This window comes from Truncatella angustata (genome assembly GCF_020726525.1).
Source record: "Truncatella angustata strain MPI-SDFR-AT-0073 chromosome Unknown BKA67scaffold_4, whole genome shotgun sequence".
NCBI lineage: Eukaryota > Fungi > Ascomycota > Sordariomycetes > Amphisphaeriales > Sporocadaceae > Truncatella > Truncatella angustata.
Window position 1 is genome coordinate 1702864 of NW_025763384.1, and position 13853 is coordinate 1716716.

The following is a 13853-nucleotide window of genomic DNA, read 5'->3' on the forward strand; positions in this document are numbered from 1 at the left end:
ATAAAATAAATCCGTTTTCAAACGAAATGGGCATTATTTTCAATACACGTCTTTTTAAAACCAGGAAATATAAAGTTGTCGCCAGGTGTGCCAAGCCCATTTTTGGGTACTGAATTTAGCATGAGATCTGTCATTTCTTGATCCCCAAACCTCCAGTCTCGGATATCACCATGCCGAAAATCCTCGTTTATATGCATTACGAAATTTGTAAGACTTGGCTTCAAGGACACTGCGGCACGATTGATCAAATATTTGCCGTTGGGGTGACGAAACATACGAGTCTGACAGGCCCGATGGCTTGGTAATGCCTCACAATTGGTCCAAACCAGATTGTCCAGATAAGCCCTCGTTATCCCAGGGTTCAATCCCTGTCCCATGAACCCTAACCGTGCCCTTCATCTGCATAGGCGAGAGCCTGGCCCTCTATACTACTCATATCATGCAGAATTGTGCATTGCTCTTTTCGTGTGCGGACCATCTTAAGTATAGTCACTTATTTGGTGTGGTAGGCGAATGCTACCACAGCAAGGATGTCTCCAATAATTGCTCACATTGTTTCCGGGTTGGAAGGCTCAACCCGAGTCGCCCACGCTTGCTCCTCCCCATTGAATGCTACTCCTGTGATTAAACCAGGTTGTTCACCATCATCATTGCGGGCTTTTCCACGTGCAGTGGCGTTCATCTCCTGCTTCACGTTGCCTGAAGGGACCGATAAAATCCACTTCTAGAATACAAGTAGGAATACCGGCTTCTTGGCTTTAGAAAAGGGGTTTAATACATCGGAACAGTCAAGATGCACCTCTGCTTATGCACCTCGCTCTTGGTGCTGATAGCCATCAAAGCAGCAGCCGCCTATGTCCCTGAGGTAGGAACACTCTTTGTCCTCGAATCGTTGCGCTGTGCCACTACTAACGATGCAGGTTTCAAGTCAACAACCCAGACGGATCGTCTTGCAGGACTGAGCCTCATCAAGCTCACGTCTGTTGTTGCAGATGGCACACTCAAGAAACAACTAGCTAAGAAAGGTGTGCACCAGTCATGCAGCATCTCCAATCTTGCTATCAGAAGAGAGTAGTATGTGTCCATTCTCACGGTGCTTGCTTTAGTCTAGTGCAAACTCTGACATCAACCTAGTTCCACGCTTTTGGACGAGGAGAAGCTTACATACACAAATGCTAGTTTGTACCCCGACCACGATTTTTATCTTGCAGAAGCATCTCTGATCACACAGTAGTCAAATGTCTTATGGGCGCGCCGTCCAAGATACCCACTGATGTTGCTCCTGGTGCCAAGTCGCGTTATGACGATTTTGTAGGTCGAAGTCTCTCTTTGTAGCACTTTGATTGTCCATATTCCTATACTGCCTGTAAATGTTTTCCATTTTCTTTTGACCAAGCACGAAGCCAAGGTTTAAGTGACAGATGACCAGATGCAGATCACTAACAGTAATTGACAAGGTCGCCATACACATTAATCAGACAAAGACAATCCACAACACGGGCAACTTCTTTTCATGGCATCGGTACTTTACATGGGCATTCGAGAAAGCCCTCCAAGATGAGTGCGGCTACCAGGGTACTATACCCTACTGGAACTGGGGAAAGTCAGCAGTGGTAAGACTAGAAATCCCTCCGCGTGGCAGTCATGGCTAATTCGTGAACAGGACCCCATTGATTCGCCTTATCTAGACGGCAGCCAATACTCACAAGGCGGGAATGGCATATGGGCGCCTCACAACTGTACAAGACCTGGCTCACTCTATGCACCATGCATTTCACCCGTCGTCGAAGGCCGTGGCGGTGGCTGCGTTGAGACTGGTCCTTATGTAGGTGTTGAAGCCAACATCTCTTCCGTAGATACCTGGTTCGATTATCCGAACGTCGTAGCAGGACCTTTCTTGGGTTATCAACCGCGATGTATGAGGCGCGACATCCTTCCCGAATTCACAGTGAAATGGGCCACAGACGCACACCTATTGGATTTGCTTACCAACTCTTCATATAATACGATTGGTCCATTCCAGGACCGGCTGCAGGCCGGCACTGGTCTTCACTCTGTTGGGCATTTCACATATGGCGGCGACCCGGGTGGTGACATTTATACGTCGCCAAATGATCCGATGTTCTGGTTGCATCACAGCATGATCGATCGTACCTGGTGGATCTGGCAAAATGAGCAGCCTCTGGAGCGTGCATTTCAAATTGCAGGAACACAGACCATGCAAGACAGCCCTCCGAGCGCGAATGCTACAGTTGAAGACATCATTGACATCGCATTTGTCACGCCGCGTGGTGGTCCAACTTATGGGATCAAAAATCATGTCAGTACTGTCGCTGGGCCGTACTGCTACATCTATTTGTAACGAGCGGGATGTGTTAGTAAATCTTTTTATACGTACTGAACACAGTCATCAGAACGTCAGCTTCAGTGCTTTGCCGACGTACCTATCCATCGACTAACAGCAGATATGTATGCACCTAAGCCTACATCTCATGATGAAAGCCATGCGTCAGGAGAATTCAAGTTTATCTGCGACAACGTAAATGATTGTATTGACCGTATCGACAATTCTGATTAGTGGGAGATCAAAGTGTTGAATCTCGTGGTAAACCCGACCTCAGCCGCTGTACCGTTCTGGCCCCGCGACAGATTGGAACATCTCAAGTCCAACGGCAAATTATCCGACGTCGCCTCCACAAAGGTTCTCTCTAAACATGCTGCAACGTTGAAGGTGATGGTTGATCCGACGCCGTGTTTGCTTATTTCCGCATCGACTGCAATGTCGGAGCAACAAGGCAATGGTCTTAGGTAGTAGCGATGTTATGTGCCAACAGAGATCAACCATGTGCAGAGCGATGCAGTTGACTGCATCTTCTGGATTAGAAAATCGTGTTCTAGTCTAGACTAGACTAACCTAGACTAACCTCAAGCCAAAGGGCCACGGAGTTAGCCATCTGAGCTTGGCTCCCAGGTTCCCCACACGGCAGTTAGCAGGATGCGCCGGAAGCTATAATGGAGTCACGATGCCCCTTAAATTGCGATTCGATATCTTGCCATAAAAGTGAATATAAGTCCACCACTGATAGACCAAGGATCAATTGACATTCTCATCGACCGTCTGTCAATGCTGTTTGATCTCGTACTACATATGTCCGGTCTTTTGACTTTTGACTGCTAATTCGAAACGGTGGTGCCATCCTACTGGATATCCACTGCCGGCCCGCACTAATCTCAATGGAGTTTCAACACCCATGAAGTCATTTCTTAGAAACGAGACGCCCTCGGCGGGCACTTACGAAGTACGTAAGGTCGAACGACTTGGATTCTTCTCTTTGATAGGCGGAAGTCTTCGAAAGGTGGAAATACACTGTATCTGTCAAACATATCCAGTCCCACAGAAATGTTTAGTCGCAATGGCAACCTGTAAGGGATACCTCACGCACCACCCGTATATAGCCTGGGTGTTGGCGCCAATGCTACAAGCTTTCCGTAGGGTTGTCTTGTTCAAACTGTCGTTCATTCTAGTTGTTACGTTACTCCGAGTGTGTATATTATTCATCCAAAAACTTTTTCTCGAAACAAAATAGTCAACATGAAATCTGTCACGACCCTCAGTGTTATCGCCCTCCTCGAGGCCGCCAGTGTCAGTGCAACGACATACGGTTTCGGACCTTACTTCTCTCTCGGACCTACGAGCTCATGGATTCGGGAAGCCAACACGACTCTGGTACTGCCTAAGGTGCCAAGCCCATTCGCCGACCGACTGGCTCTGTGGCCAGGCATGGGAACGAGCGATGGTGATCTGATTCAGGCTATCGCTGTCGCAACGAAGAGCCCAGCTACGTGAGTTGATATCCGCAAGAGGTCATGCAAAGGTGTTGCAATGAGTATGAGCTAATATAGCAACGATAGTGAGTGTGGAGGTAGCACCGGGCAGTGGTGTGTGTTTGCGAGCACCCTAGAGAGTGAGTTAATGGATCATCACAGTTTATAAACACCCACTAACGATGAGTAGCCGAGCAGGAGTCCGGTACTGAGTTGCCCGTCAACGCTGGCACCTCTCTTGTTCTTCACTGTTAGTATCGACTACAACTTGGCGGTAAAAACTCCCTGCTGATTGATGTGTGTAGACAAATACAACGATTCCACCCAGAAGTATGACCAGACCGTTACCATCAACGGCAGTGTGGTGTCAACTTTATCTACTAGTAAGCTCATCATGTGAGTCCTGGTACATCTTATGTGCTAACACTGGCCGTTGCGAAGCTTCTGGAGAGGCCGCCGGCTTCGGTACAGCGGTCGAATGTCAGGACGACGCGTGCAAGACCACCGCCTATTCTCACCGTAAGTACTATCAAAGCTAAAAAGGGTCGTACGGCATATTGATCTAATGGCTTCATTCACAGAGTACCTCGACACAACCGTCGTACTTGACTCCGCCGACTCGTCGTTCGGCAACACCCTGGCGCTTAACGAAGCCACTACCTCCGGGCTCTCGACGACCGATGGAGGCAAGACATGGGTTGTAGACACCATCAACATCCAGGAGCATACTTTCAGCGTTTGATAAATTAGTCTATTTAGAGAGAAAGAGAGTCCGATTTATGCTGTCATGGAACACCGTATAGCCAAAAAGTGTACATCGACCAGGCCATCTAAAATACGCCAACCCCTCAGTGTGTCACAGCCGAGGGAAGCGTCACCCAAGAAGTGAATACCACCGAACCCTTTCACCCGCGATATGTTGCAAGCAACCGTCGTCACCACCTTATGATGCCATGCCGCTCTGCATCGATGGATAGGGAATCTTCAATCTAGGGCAAACTGATCTCCCCGGGTTGGACTGTGCCGTTGTTGACAGCGGCGCGATGCGCCCTCGCGAGAGCGCCGTAAACAGGGTAGTATTTGTCGAGGACAGGGATGACCTCGGTAGCACCGGGGGTGTTGCGCCAGTCGCGCATCAGCTCGCAGATGATGTGGAAGTACGAGATGACGTTCACGCCGGCCTCGCGCATGCGGTCATTAGACGTGTCGCGGATGAGCTCCGTGGAAGTCCCAGACGCCTCCACGTTGGCCCAGACGCTGTAGCCGGCGTCGATGAGGGAGAGTGCCAGGAATGCCGTGCCTGGGGGACCGAACGAAGTCAGCTTGCTATAAATCTCGATACGCAGGTGGGAATATTTGGTTGGCGTGGGGTGCCAAAGGGTAGGTGAAACTCACAAACGTCAGTAGTGATTCCAGCCAAGATGATCTGCGACTTGTTCGCGGCCTGAATGGCCTGGCGGAAGTCGGTGTTATCCCAAGCATTGACTTCGCCATTGCGCTTGATGAGAGGCGCATCGGGGTACCACTCCAAAAACTCGCCAGGCAAAGGGCCGTTGGGACCAGTCTCTGCTGATGTTGTCATGATCACAGGCAGGTCGAAGAGGCGCCCAAGCTCGGCATGGGCATACATGTTCGATTTGAAAAGCGTGTGGTCAAAATCTCGCGCAACCTGATATAGACCTTCCTGGAGGTCAAGAATCAAGAGAAGCTGATTTCGATGTCAGCTTGAGATATTTCAAATGTGATTCAGTGAACGGACTGACCGAGTCATTCTTGTTAAGTCTTTCGTATGTAAACGCAGCACTAGCAGTGCTTGCGGTGAGCAAGATCTGAGGGAGAGAGAACTTCATACTGTCGTCTGTCTTTGGGGACTAAGAAGGATATCGGTGACTGTGGATTAGTGCGAATTATTTGATTCCTTTGTGTCTTATTGAGAATTATGTTCATGTAACGAGGGATGATGGACACTACTTATACTTGTCCCTGACACTGACGGCCGACGCACAAACAGGTGCTCCACCGAGAACATCGTGACTTTCACCACCATAAAGCCGAAGAGTTTTTCCGCATATTGCGCTTCGGTGCTACTGCAGCCCGCCACCGGAAATTACATGACCAAGATAGTATGTCAGGATTGGTGATGATTTACAAGTATAAGTCAGCGTAGATAAGAAGTCATAGCTTAAACTTGCTGGGTAGTGGAATGAGGGACTTTTCTGTATGATCCGCCTATGCGGAATGGTCATACGAATTCTACTGTGTATGCACCTGAAAGCCTGAACTGCGGCAGTATATTCGAACTATGATTGGATGAAGGCTCCGGTACATCTCCATCGCTAGTGCCGAAAGTCAGTATAAGGTTATGGTGGGTGATGATTAAGGAACCTAGTAGCGAAAGTAAGCAACATGCATGATTGTGGAGATCTGTAGACTTGGCGAGATTGAATCTTACCGCGTAACTCGCCAAAGCCCACTGCAAGTAAGCTAGTCCAGTGATTTGAAAGGAACTCAAATGCTTCTGTAATAGTTATGTGATCCATATATATTCGGCTAAGCTCCCATGCCCAGAAATGCTCAAGCAAATACTTGGTACTTCCGATCCACAATAAGCCACAACAAGCGGAATGTACAGTTTTGGTCACCCTTGCGGGGATTTAAGTTTTGCTGACTGATGTAACCAATTGTTCCAACTGCGAAGCACCAATCCGCCAGCCCTTTTTCGCATGGATAAAATACAGGATTGTATTACGGAGCCGAGGACGGAAATGACAAAGCCGAGCAGTCAATAATGCGCTGGCTATGATCACACTACTGTATTCAAAAGCTAGCCGCGCCAAATGCCTGTCCTGACATGGGTATCATGATTTATTACACAGCATTCAAAGCTCCAAATTTCTCTCGAAGAAACCTCTGTACCTCCCGGTTCCCAGCAAGCATTTTCGTAAAGTTATCTCTCTCCCCCTCAATTTTCAGAGTGCTCAAGCCGGTAGCTCGTGAGAGAGCAACATATATTTGGCCCTCTTCGAAAGCATTACTGACGTTGACGATGACGCGATCCAAAGTCATACCCTGACTTTTGTGAATTGTCAATGCCCATGCAGGTGCGAGAGGTATCTGTGTCCGAGCCAAGAGACTGTACGGTTTCTTATCCCCAAGCTCCGAAATAGAGCAATTAGCATAAACGACGCGTGTCATTCCATTATGAAATCTTACGACAGGCCAGTATTTATATCTGGCCCCCTTTGACTCGATGAACGCCTTGATCTCTCGCTCCTTCATCAAAGCGAGATCACCCATGATCCTGTTTTCAGGCTCATGCTTGTTGCTGGTTTTTGCTTTGGGTAGCTTGGCGGGATCTACTTCCTGAAATCCACAAATAAGACCTTGGCTACCGTTGCACAAACCCGCATCTAGGTCTAAATTGACGAGCAAAACGACCAGCATACCCTTTTTCAGCTCAACAAGATCGTTAAAGCGATGTTCCTGAAGCCCACTCAATGGCCTGAGGTTATCTGGTCCAGATGGACCACGGGAAGAGCGGAGTCCCTTGTTACCTAGCGTTGGGTGTAGGTCTCGTCTCCAGATGAACACATCCCGACACCAGTACCAATGGGTGGCTCCTATCAATTTCTTAAACTGAGACTGATTATAATTTGCAACCTGCTCCTTTTTGGGATACAACCTGGTGGCATGGTGGACCTGGCATTTATGATCCATAAGCGTGTCGATCTCCTGCGATGACAACGGGTCTCCAATGCGGCATTTTTGTAGCATACGAATGAACTCTCGATCATTCTGTCGATGGATTTGCTTGAGATTTACATGCGCGAAGTTGCATTCGTGCCAAGCTTTACTGCTGAATGCCCATTTATCCTCATCACGAAAGACGCCATGTTGTTGGCAAGTATGAGTGTCCCGTCCAAACTTGACCCCTTTTATTAATTCCTTGCCACATTGAATGCAATATTGAAAGGGCTTAACAGGAGGGAGTTGTAGAAAGTCTCCAGTGACAACAACCTGCACGCCTCCGAATGCAGGTTGTTCTTCTCGACGGGGATCATACCAAGCCTCTTTCATAACTTCATTGAGACGTTCAAAAAGATGGTTCTCGACCATGCTGATTTCATCAAAGACAATGACATCTGTTTCTTGTGTCAGTCGCCTCCACGTAAGTTTTCCGTGGGCCGCGCTCTTCAATTCAGAGAGCGGTTCCTTCATATGTGCGGGAGCCCATCCAGCATATGACCAGAGAGTCTTTCCGTTGACCTGTAAGGCCGCACAACCTGTAGGTGCTACAATTTGGACCTTTTTGCCCATGTCACGCAATCTCTTTGTAAAGGCTTTGAGGACAGTGCTTTTACCGCACCCAGCGCTGCCCGTGTAGAAGACATTACGTCCACTGCAGATAAGTTCGACCAATTCAGCCTGTTCTGAACACAACGGCGGCTCTTCTGGGGTGGGGACGGCCGGGGTCTCTGGTTGTTGACCAGGTGACGAGGCTGGGAGTGTAGACATCTGAAGTGACTCCGAGGAGGAAGGTAGCGTAGGTTTTGTTATTTCCTTGGATGGTAGACCGGACAGCACCTCCTGGGACGACTCAGGATAAGCACCTGGTATATGCTGAAGGTTGAAACCTCGTGCTAGCTGTGGATCGGGGTAAGCTGCACGTTGCAGGTCATGGCCTTCTGCTGCTTGAGGTAGCCCATGGTCTGGTATACCGTTCGAGCAGTACGCGTAATGCCGCGGCCAATCACTCACTTGGCACTCTTCCGAACAGTACGGCACCTTATGGCACTGGCGGCAGGACCAAGAAGAACTCAAGCGATTGCATTTGAGGCAAGCTCGTACACGAGGAACGCAAGGAGTTGCTGGATTGGTTATTTCCGATGCCGATGCTATGTGGTTTGCAAACTCTGTTGAGCTGTTACGACTTCTCTTGTTGTCCGGGTGAGCAGACTCTGGTATCACGCTCTTCAGTACATCTGAAGTAGCCGAATTTTTCCTTGTCATGGGTACGTTGACATGTTCAAAGCTCTCACGTTTTCTTTTAGTGTACGGTGATTTATGTTGAGCAGGCGAGGAATACGTAGCGATTTGCGATGGTGTCTGGTCGATGCTGGACCATGATTGTTGCGGTAGCTCTGGGTATGTCACAGGCAGTCCATGATAGTTGTTCACGCAGGCTGTAGCACCTCCGAGATGAAATGAAGGTATTGGCGCTTCATCTGATATACTGGGACGGATAGGATGTTGCCTAAGCTGTGTGACATCCTCTGTATGTTGTAATGAATCTCCAAGCGGCTGAGTGTTGTTGTTGTTGGGATCAGCTGCTCAAGGTTTAATGGTCAGTAATCGTACTTGAGAAGCAGATCGGGTCTGGAGGTATGGTACCAGAACTGTAGTGGCGACACGACATGATGACCTTAGCCTGCCCCAAGTATTTGTATTAAGGTAGGCGCATCTCCGAACGTCGTGCAAGCGCTCTTACCAATTCAGTTCAATTAACAAGCTTGGAACATTGGTAACATTCTCTAGGAGACGCGACTTTCTCCATAGTGGGGCGCAGAATACCGACCTGCAGACGCGTCGCGCGCTCTGATGTCCACTGAAATAGCGAAGACCCCAGGAGTTTACGACTTGAAATTAGGCCCCCAGCGCAACGAAGCCCCTGGATTAAATTGGCTATTACGCCCACTGTTCTGTAGCACCTATGACAGACCTCAATCCTCTGTCCAGAATATCGGCAACCGACTATACTCACTAAATTGCGGTTAGACTAGTTATGATCATCTCAGCGAGCACAGCGACATAGAAACAAACACAGCCGTAAGCTCAAGCATCGGAAATTTACGCCTTCATTGTTGATCGAACACAGTTCATGCAGTCTCATATGGATAGAAGGGATACTGGAGCGTGTAGTCAAACTCTGCTTGGTACGTCTGCCCTCCCACGCCTGGACTCAGAGTCTGCCGCACGCACTCATGGGCAACGGGCACGCCATTAAATCTGTCGGCGATCCAATCGAGCCAAATCTGCTGCCCTGCATAAAGTACCGCAACGTGAGACACCCCGTCAAGAACCGTGTAGTGCAACTGGCTATCTGGAAGAGCCTCACATGTTTGATTTACTGCGGTAGCGGCCAGCATCTCCGGTACTACTTTGTCAGCGGAGCCGTGCAGGATAAGCATGGGACCTGCGAACTCCTTCCCGCCGCTCTCTGTGAGGTTGATAAATGCTGGCAGATACCAGGTTTTGTTCCAACCATCCGCTTGAAGGTTGGGAGTAGCGAGGAGCTCTAAAGCAACCGATTGGCAGCCTTGTAACTCTTGTAATATCTCGGTCAAACGTATACCCTCGTCAGACAGCCAATCACTCAACTGAAACGTTGGAAAGATAGACTGCAATCCCGTGGCGACTTTTGCTGCGCCTACCCAGAGCAGTGGAGATTCTACAACTAATTCGATCAGTCCCCCCAGTGAAGGTAGTGGTGAGCCTGCGATACCGCCCAAGTATCCTTCGATAGGCTCCCTCGCCAATTGCTCGGCTGCTCCCCAAACAGCGCTGCCCCCTTGTGAATGGCCCATCAGCACGAATTCTTTGCTCAGTATTGGCCATGCTTCCTGGGCGGCTTGGACTGCATAAATCAGGTCATTCCCGTGTGCTGGGTTGGCTGTATACTGATGAGCAATAAAATTGCCCTCCACATCGTGGTCGAGGCCAAGCCCAGCATAATCGGGCGCAACCACGATATAACCTTGTAGAGCGAGAACATATGGGGCACTATATTGATACCAGAGATTTCGTGTATGACTTGGCCCGCATTCACCAGACCAGCCGGATGTTCCGTGGCCCCATCCGACAACTGGCAGTCCAGTAACATTGCTGAAGCGTTTGGGAAGCCACGGCCAAAGGACATAGGAGGATGCAGGCACTGTAGTTCCATTGAGGGTCTTGGTTGTAAACAGCATCCGCGAGAGTGAGACACCAGCTGGCAGAGTATAAAGACTGTTGTTGGTGTGTTGCTCAATTTTTAGTGGTGAGCCGGGCGTCGCAGTCGAAGAATTCTTGGGGATTTCTTGATAGAAGGGATCCAACTGGACAGCACTCCCTGCCCAATTGGACCTTTCGAATTCTACAGCAACCAGTACAGCATCGGCCTGAGCTTCGGAAATGTTCGCTGTCCGTATCAAGCTCGTCGCCTGTGTCGAGTTCAATGGCCCGTAGGTCGAGTTGAACGTGTTGGTCCGCGCCTCAGCCGCCGGCCAAAGCTGCTGCGCCAAGCACTGTGAGGCTAAAAGACATATCATGCCGATATGATCCAACCCGAATCTGAGCATCACGGTTGTAGTACACTGATCTTGAGGTTTCACGAGTAGTAGAAGAAGAAGTGATCATTGGTTGTGTAGGAAATAGGACTTTCTGTTTAGCTTTTGACTCACGTTCGACAAGGACGTATCAAAGGAAAAGTGAGTATAAGTATAATATTAGGAAAATATCCTAAACGGGGACTAGATCTCACCATCCATCTCCTCGACTCAATGCGAGTATCAAATGCCGAGTTGCGGGGCTTGCATTAAAGCACATTGGTGCCTTGATCTACGGTAGCTGGTGACCTCATCACGGCGGACGATTAAAATGGCTGTCAGATTTTAGTTCATGGCGAAACGGGGATGAAATACTGGTAATGACTCTACATCCTGGAGTCTAGGCGAACCCTCGCGTGATATATAAACCTTGAACACATTTCAATCTAGATCCAGGACGTCGGCGCACTCGTAGAATATGGAGTCGCTCAGATATCCAATCTGCTTGATGACATGTCCCAGCTCGGTCGCATCGGCAACGAGGTCCAAGACCGTGGCCCCCGTTTTGCGCGAGGTCAAGGGATAGGGCTTTAAGTCGGCACTCGGACAGCCAGCCTCACACCATAACTTTGTCTCCTCGACAGTCTGGGGGGGGGGGGGGGGGGGCTAGAGCGGTCGTTGAACGCCCTTTCAAGAGCGGTACTACTCGTGGAGCTGCGCGCGCGTCTATCGGCCTACAGAGCAGGTTGTTGTTGTTTTTGTACAGCGCCGTGCCGAGCTTGGGGGAGTTCAGAACCTCCCGTACGAAGCTCAGGATGGTCACGCCCTGCACGTCGGGACGACCATTCCATTGGCTGTACTGTGCGATGCGGTATTGGTCTTTGTTTAAGCCCATAATGAGGTGGCGGGTGCCTATTTCTATGAGGAATAGTCCCGGAACCTAATCGTTTGAGTTGAATCCAGGCAGCTGAGACGTTGGGGACTTGTAGCATGGATGCATATCTGAAAATCTCCCTACACGAAGAGGTCCGAATGGAATTGCCTCTCATAGTAGAAATGATGAAGTGTTTGAGGCACTTCTTCGTACTTAAACCAGAACGCGCAAATTTGACACGATATGAGGTGACAATACCTCGGGCGGCAGGGGATACCGATAGGCTGAATGAAATAAAGAGATATGGCTGGTTTGATGCTTGAATCATCGTGACACAGGCGTTGCACTAAGAATCATTTGCAAGACAGAGCAGCTGTTTCTTTGTCCCCCAACTCGATGACCGTTGTCACAAAAGCCGCCCATGCAACTCGTCAAAATGAAAATACGATCATTCAAGTAAAAGGCTGAGGCATACGAGACGAAGTTAGTCTTGAAATAAAATGAAATGCATGGGTGTAACGAGGTCATGTCTTTGACACTATTCCGATTTTCCTGTCAGGATAAATACCGATCGAAGCATGCAAAAGGATCATCTGAATTTTGTTTTGTTCAGAAATCCGTCTTGGATTGTCTCGCGATACTGTGGGCTCTCGTCTGCAGAATTGCTCGTTCGGCTTCACTTTCTCCACTTACCAGATAGGATTTCTACCATAGCCTGTCTCCTGTCCAATTAGCGATGGAACGTCCACTTCCATCTTCATCGTTGTCTATTCTGGCCATGTTGTTTATCCTTACCGCTCATTTGCCTCCTCCTCCTCCGCGTACCTCAACTCTTGTTGGCATGCTAGGCGCTACCAGGCTAAAGGATTGCTTCACCGTGGGGAAGGAGGCGCAGATGGTCAAGAGGCTTCCTTCCACATATCTGAATGGACCGTTCATGTTAGCTTCAAAACAAAGCGTTTCTACAGGGAAAGACATATAAGTTCTCGTTCGAATATACACACACAACACTGGTTCGGAGAGTGCCTATGGCTAGTCAAAATCTGAAAGGGCCAGCAGTAGTGTAACCAGCAGCATGATTAAGTTTACCAGTTTACTAAAGGCACCTGTAGGCTAGAAGCAGAACTTAGCTCAGCCTTATACGGAAACAGTATTGGTTACGATGATCCGACCACAAACATAGCTCTTAGACCTATCTTCTGCCTGACTGGCATCTGTAAACTATAAATTATGGGTATAGGTACAATCATGAGCCTAGTATCAGTCAGAATCTATGGCGTAGCTATGGCTATGTGTAGCTGAGGACGGTCGATGTCGTCACCGTCAGTATTTGTAACATTCTAAATCCGCTGGATGGAGCTGCAGGCGAAATGCATAGCGCAAGTGATGGCAGTAGAATATCCTGTGAGGACGCAAATCAAGATGCGAGTACACCATACCCACCATTGATCTGGCGATGCTCTGTTGGGGAAGGAAGAGGAATAGAGAGAGCTTGGCGAAGCCGGTGGTTGGCGTGTATAGTGTTGGTGTTGCATAGAATATCTGAAGAATTCACTGGTTTATGAGAGATTGAGCTAAAAATAAAGGGAAAAGAAATATAAAGATCTATTAACGTAAATTTTTTTGTTTATTTCCAACGGCATCTCCCATGCGTGAGTACCAGTCAACCCAGCTGACACAATCGCTAGACACAATGAACTTCGCCCGGTCCAAACTCGAATGATTGAGAAGTCTTGCGTAGTCACAAATAAGCAGAGCTTCTATGATGATACTCAAGGCTTGTGATATTATCAAACAGGCTTGAAAACCCAGAAGCCAGCAATCTACAACCCAAAAACCCTTGTCGAATG

General features: G+C 48.7%; 5 protein-coding genes across 5 annotated transcripts; 2 read left to right on the forward strand and 3 right to left on the reverse strand.

Moving 5' to 3' along the window:
- The first annotated feature begins 407 nt into the window (after positions 1–407).
- Positions 408–2866, forward strand: BKA67DRAFT_564442 (uncharacterized protein). Its single transcript, XM_046102744.1, has 7 exons — positions 408–865; positions 929–1074; positions 1135–1178; positions 1235–1311; positions 1458–1613; positions 1664–2352; positions 2445–2866. The coding sequence occupies exons 1-7, from the start codon at positions 794–796 to the stop codon at positions 2479–2481; spliced, it is 1221 nt and encodes a 406-aa protein (XP_045958487.1). The 5' UTR covers positions 408–793; the 3' UTR covers positions 2482–2866.
- A 519-nt stretch (positions 2867–3385) lies between these two features.
- BKA67DRAFT_272525 (uncharacterized protein) lies at positions 3386–4718 on the forward strand. Its single transcript, XM_046095888.1, has 6 exons — positions 3386–3843; positions 3913–3965; positions 4016–4075; positions 4131–4208; positions 4267–4344; positions 4407–4718. Exons 1-6 carry the CDS (start codon positions 3593–3595, stop codon positions 4565–4567), a joined length of 681 nt encoding a protein of 226 aa, XP_045958488.1. The 5' UTR covers positions 3386–3592; the 3' UTR covers positions 4568–4718.
- BKA67DRAFT_272532 (YcaC related amidohydrolase) lies at positions 4691–5871 on the reverse strand. Its single transcript, XM_046095889.1, has 3 exons — positions 5589–5871; positions 5221–5533; positions 4691–5125 (listed from the first exon to the last, which is right to left on the reverse strand). The coding sequence occupies exons 1-3, from the start codon at positions 5673–5675 to the stop codon at positions 4815–4817; spliced, it is 711 nt and encodes a 236-aa protein (XP_045958489.1). The 5' UTR covers positions 5676–5871; the 3' UTR covers positions 4691–4814.
- A 3830-nt stretch (positions 5872–9701) lies between these two features.
- On the reverse strand, positions 9702–11132 carry BKA67DRAFT_518420 (secretory lipase; the record flags this gene model as incomplete). The annotated part of the gene is made up of 1 exon (XM_046098002.1): positions 9702–11132. The coding sequence occupies one exon, from the start codon at positions 11130–11132 to the stop codon at positions 9702–9704; it is 1431 nt and encodes a 476-aa protein (XP_045958490.1).
- A 361-nt stretch (positions 11133–11493) lies between these two features.
- Positions 11494–12313, reverse strand: BKA67DRAFT_691276 (uncharacterized protein). Its single transcript, XM_046109166.1, has 2 exons — positions 11833–12313; positions 11494–11774 (listed from the first exon to the last, which is right to left on the reverse strand). Exons 1-2 carry the CDS (start codon positions 12022–12024, stop codon positions 11571–11573), a joined length of 396 nt encoding a protein of 131 aa, XP_045958491.1. The 5' UTR covers positions 12025–12313; the 3' UTR covers positions 11494–11570.
- Positions 12314–13853: the final 1540 nt, after the last annotated feature.